The sequence below is a fragment of the Nicotiana attenuata genome, chromosome 7 (assembly GCF_001879085.1).
Source record: "Nicotiana attenuata strain UT chromosome 7, NIATTr2, whole genome shotgun sequence".
Lineage (NCBI taxonomy): Eukaryota > Viridiplantae > Streptophyta > Magnoliopsida > Solanales > Solanaceae > Nicotiana > Nicotiana attenuata.
The window spans coordinates 6,126,918-6,132,480 of record NC_031995.1 but is presented as its reverse complement, the minus strand read 5'-3'; the positions used below and the strand labels follow the sequence as shown (position 1 = coordinate 6,132,480).

At 32.3% G+C, this 5,563-nt stretch overlaps 1 protein-coding gene across 1 annotated transcript in view; it reads left to right on the top strand.

Annotated features, from left to right (window-relative positions):
* The window catches only part of LOC109229808, a 6,910-nt gene continuing 2,847 nt past the window's right edge, over positions 1,501-5,563 (top strand). Inside the window, exons 1-2 of the mRNA XM_019395360.1 lie at positions 1,501-1,551; positions 3,941-4,003. Coding sequence (XP_019250905.1) covers positions 1,501-1,551; positions 3,941-4,003 — 114 coding nt within the window. The remainder of the gene's footprint in view (positions 1,552-3,940; positions 4,004-5,563) is intronic.

The window sequence follows — 5,563 nt, the reverse complement described above, 5'->3', positions numbered from 1 at the left end:
AAATTGAAATTACATTAAAAAAACATAAAACATAAGCTTAGTAAGTGGTGAATGTGAATTATATATAATCAATATGGAAAAAGAAAAAAAGATAGTATCTGTTTGAAGGAATTAAAAAATAAAATTTAAATAGAAGATAATAATATAATACAGAAGAGAGAGAAGAAATATTATTTTTTGGTGTAAAAAATGGTGTAATGGTTGGAGTAAATTTGGTGTTACACCATTTTGGTATGAAATTTGGTGTGAAATTTAGTGTTAGGGTTGGAGATGGTCTTAGGAGGACAGTTTACAGCTTGTTTGGATGGTCGTTCCTCGTTGTATTGTATTGTTTTGTTATCCCAAAACAATATTTGTTTTGATTGTTTCATTAAAATTGGTTATATTGTATTGTTAAATCCATTGTTCCGGAACAATGAAAACTTCTATTTTTTTTAAACAANTTTCCAATTATGCCCTAACTTATTACTCCATAATTCTATTTTACCCTTTATCTTTTTTCTATTTTAACTCCAAATCTCCAACTTATAACCTACTTTGTTTTTTTTTCAGACCAATGTTAAAGGTGTTTTGTTGCCTCCTGTTTTATTTTTTCTCCTAATTTGCTTGTAACTCAATTTTAATTAGTTGTGCTCCTTTATTTTGCCTTTTTATGTCTCGCTCCTTTGTTCTGCTTCCTTATTGTGTTTTTCCTTCTTCTGTTTTGTTTTTTAAAATTATTTTTATACATAATTTTGATAAATTTAATATTTAAACGATTGAGGGTATTTTAGTAAACTTATCAGTTACAGTACAGTACGATACAGTCAAACCAAACAACAAAATATTATTTAACAATAACAAACAATACAATCTATCCAAATATTGTATTCATAAAACGATACGGTACAATACGATACAATACAATACAATACATTATAAAACGATAGGGAACAATGATCCAAATAGAGTGTTAGTTGGCAAGAAATAGAAGTTCCATTTCATTCCCAAAGCCCTACGGTAAACTTCATTACTTCTCGATTAGCTAAGTGAAAAAAATTTAGAAAATTACATAAGTATCTCCTGACCTATATCCGGATTCCTAAGTACACACTCTATCTTTGAGGGAGTTTTATTATCCCCTATATTAAATTAAAGTAGAATTGTTTGCACCCTTAAAGCTTATGCGGCAAAGTGTGTGTATTTCACTCTCCTTGAGAGAGTGAGAAGCAAGAAAAAATGATTTTCAGATTTTTCTTTTTGCTTTTTTACTATTTTTAGTGAGATATTTAATTTCTTACCTTTTTTTCCCCTTTTCCTTTTCCTTTTCCTTTTTCTTTGTCTTTTTCTTTTACTTTTTTTTTGCGTTTCTTCTCTAATTCCGGCAGATGTTTACTCGCTGGCGACTTTCTAACCATTCTTCTTTCATTTTTTTTTTCTTCTTCTTCTTTCTATCCTTTTCACGCAAAATTAAACTCTCAAAAAGATCTATTCATAAGCAAAGCAAAATATACTCAGATAATGGGGGGAAAATTCATCATCGGAAAACCTTCTTACGCCGGGAAAAAAGAGGTATTGAAATTCTAACTGGAAAAATTCTTCTTCTAACCTAGCAGACACACTTATACTCATATTATATATCATCTCTCACCTCTTAGTTATAATATCCATCATCTTTATGCCATCCACAATCACCAATTATAGCCACCGTCCGAAAATCTTCTACCATAATAGCCATTAAAGAAGCGTAGCAACAGAAAAAGAAAAATATGAATGAATCTTTGTTATTTCGGTTTGTTGGTGGTGACTGGAGTAATAAAGAAGAGAAAAGAGGAAGGAAAGGAAAAAAACTTTTTTTAAATTCTTTTAAAAAAATGAAATTTGATGTGTCAAGCGAGTGTGGTTCACTGTCTAACGAAAATTTGGTTGTGGTACTTTAAAGGTGAACTTATTGACTTTAAAATAGTTCAGTGGGGTAGTAAAATTCCCCCAAAGGTAGAGTGTGTAATTGGGAATCCGCTATAGATCAAGGGGATACTTATGCATTTTCCCAAAAAAACTCTGTGCTAAATCTTTTTCTAATATTTTTAAAGGCTTATTTTCTAAAATAACCTTTTTGAGGCCACTCTTTCTATTTTATCCTTGTTTTAAAAAGTTTTTTAGATATAGCTTAAGCACTTCACAGTCGGGAGAATGAAAAATTTATGGCTACCGGTTCCTGACAAATTGAAACTTAGTTATCTAAAAATTTGGTCATAAATTTTTTATAGGTAGCTCAGTTGTAGAATGAAAAATTATGGCAATCAGTTGTTGACAACTTGAAGCTAGTGGTCTAAAGTTCGATCATAAAACTATTTATAGGCAATTCAGTTTCTTCTGCAACTTTAGCCCATTGATCTAAAATTTAGACTAATGTTTGATTAGAAAAAAGCTTCGATGTTTAGAAATGTATATGATATGGTAGTATAAGATTTACACCATACTTTATCATAGAAGATTCATTTATTCATGGACTAAATTTGAGCATGTCGGCAATTCTGGTAACAACAACAAATCCAGTACAATCTCACACATGGTGTTTAGGGAGGGACGTTGGCAATTCTGGCAATCGCCAGAATTTTGAAGCACCATGAATTCAGCCACAATGTTGAAGTTTTTTGGTAAACATTAAGATTTTGGTAAGCATATTTTAAAATCTGGCGTCAGGATATCTTTAGTGGGCCTTGAACAACATTTTGGTCTATCGGTCAGCTGCCATAATCTTGGGGCAAGTGCACCGATAGTTACTTTTAAGGATGTTATTTAGAGATTGTCCAATACTTATTTTTATCCTGAAATTTTAAACTAAAAATTGTAAGTTCAGAACAATTCAGTATATTTTTGTCCTGAAAAACTGAAATTCAAAACACACTGATTAATTATTAAATAGCAGCCCTTTAAAGTGGCTACCTGATGTCATTTCTACCATAGTCTTGTATAGATTGGTTTTGGGCCTTTTGCTTTCAGCAATCTAAATCTGGACTGGTTCAACCACGTTTACAAACAACACATGACACTACAAACTACCAGCTATGTCCATTTATAAGTAGCTCATTACAAAAATTGGCTAATTCATAAAATATTACTAATATTAGCTAATTAGCTATTTGTATAAAGAAAAGGTCAAATTTTTTGCTTTCTTTTGAGTGGGTGTTATTAGAATAGATTGGGTACATCTTAAGGAGCTTGAATTTCTGTTTTGGGATGACTTGGTGAAGTATTGAGGTGGTTTGAATTGATAATTCGAAGTTGTAACACTCCTCAAATCTATAGAAGTTTCAAGACCCGCTTAATATAGAATTTAATTTTTCATAAATCTTAAATTATACTTTTATTACAGATTAAAAATCCTTGTGATTGATTTTGAGTTACTTCCCTATTTATAAATAGTTGGATATATAATTATGGAAACATTAATAATTTCAATATTATTAATTATTAAAAGTGGGTATCATTAAATATTAGTTAAGTTAAAACAAAACAAAAAAAAAAGGAAAAGCAATAAAACAATAACAAAAAAAAAAGGAAAGAAAAAAAAAAGGAGAGAGGGGCCCATAAAATGGTTGGAAACGTATTCTTTAGGGCAAAAGGCTTGAAAGCCTTAATCAAAATACAAGTCTGAAGTCTCAAAAGTCTAACAAAACAGAAGCTTAAACTCACGCAAGCCTCATACAAAGAAAAAGGAACAGAACGAGAAACAGAGGTAGCAAGACGATTTACGCAGACAACGAAAATCCTAGGGTTCTTTACAAAACACTAATTCTTGAACCCAGGTATATAAAAATTTCTTATTGTCAATTATCCTAAAGTAGTAGCAGGTAAGAATTTGAATAGTTAATTCCCTTCTTCCTCTATATCAACAATAAATTTCATATTTAGGTGTAGTACTTTAAAATTAATTAAAATGCACTGGTTGTTGTAGAATCAATTGTTTGACGGGTATAAATTGGACTGGGGTCTACGTATTGGCTCAAGGAGTTTTGAGGTGAGTTGATATAACCCTTTACTAAAGTGGTTTAACTCACAAAAGCACGCACACAAGGTGTTTGATGAATTGCATAAAAGAGTTAATATATACTTAATTGGAGTAGTAAGTACCTATTAGCTTAGAATTATTTTCTAGCTAAAGTTTAGATGATTATTTGGATATATGTGCATAAATTTTAGATTTTTATGTTATTCTTTGGACTTAATTGTAGTAAGTACCTATTAGCTTAGAATTATTTTCTAGCTAAAGTTTAGATGATTATTTGGATATATGTGCATAAATTTCAGATATTTATGTTACTCATATATGCCATTTTCATGTTGAAAATTCATGAAGGATCAAGAACCTTTATAAATACTTTTGAATGTTTATTTCATTCTTATGTCATGCCTTACATTTAAGGATACCGGTATGAGTATGTATAAAAGATTTAGACTTGAAAAGTCACAAGAAGAAGTTTTAGAAAGAAAAGATTTTGGGAGTATCCTTTATTCTGAGAAGGGGTCATCGTCCAGGCCGAGGGTCCTGACCAAGGCGTTGACTTCCTGAAACTACTTGTGCCAAAGTAGGGAGCACACGAGCCGAGGGTCTCGTTGCTGAGAAATTACTTAGCCATGCTAAGGTATGATACATGAGCGCTGAGAACCATGAAGCGAGTGGCACCTCGTGGATTGGGCCTATTCGATCAGGTTGGGATCGAACCCGTGCCGATCACACGGTGACTGAGACAGAATTAAGTCAGGATAGTTGGAACTCCCAAGGTATAAAGTGAAGTATTTTTTTTTATATAGGAAAGAAAAAAAAGAATTTCTTTTAGAATATTCATAAACTGCTATTATGCGATTATTTTGAATTATTCTTATAAGCTTTATGCTTTACATGCATTTAGAACCTTTGCTCATAATGTATATGTTATTAAAGTTCCGCTCCTGTTGTTGAGACTCACTGAGTACAATGGATGGTACTGACGTTCTCTTTTGGGAACCTACGTTGGTCTGCGGTACAACGTAGGAACCAGATTTGCAGGCGAGCAGACTACGAGTTAGGACTTCCTTCCCTTCCAGTGCTATTGGTGAGCTCCGCTTTTGTTCGTGGAGTATTCCTTAGAGTCGTTTTTATTTAGCTATTTCTTTGTTTACTTAGAGAACTGGCCAGGAAATCTCATGTCCTGAGCAGTGCGTCAGTTTATCAGTAGAGGCTTCATAGACATAGTCATTGGGTTGAGATTCAGATGTTATTTTATAATAACTTAGCAGTAATTCAGTAGTTACTACAAATAAAGTTTTGGAGTTGATTTATTTAAATATTCGAATTAATCAAAAGTATTTGGTTAGAGTATTGCTTTGTTGCATATAAAGTTTGGAGTTATAATAGGTTTGATAAGTAGAGATGGTTCGCTCGGTCATGTTTAGTGATCGAGTGCCGGTCTCGGCTTGTTCAGAAAATGGGTCGTGACAAACTTGGTATCAGAGCCTCAGGTTTATGGAGTCCTAGGGGTCTATGAAGCCGTGTTAGTAGAGTCTTGTTTATGGGTATGAAGCGCGCCATACTTATAAA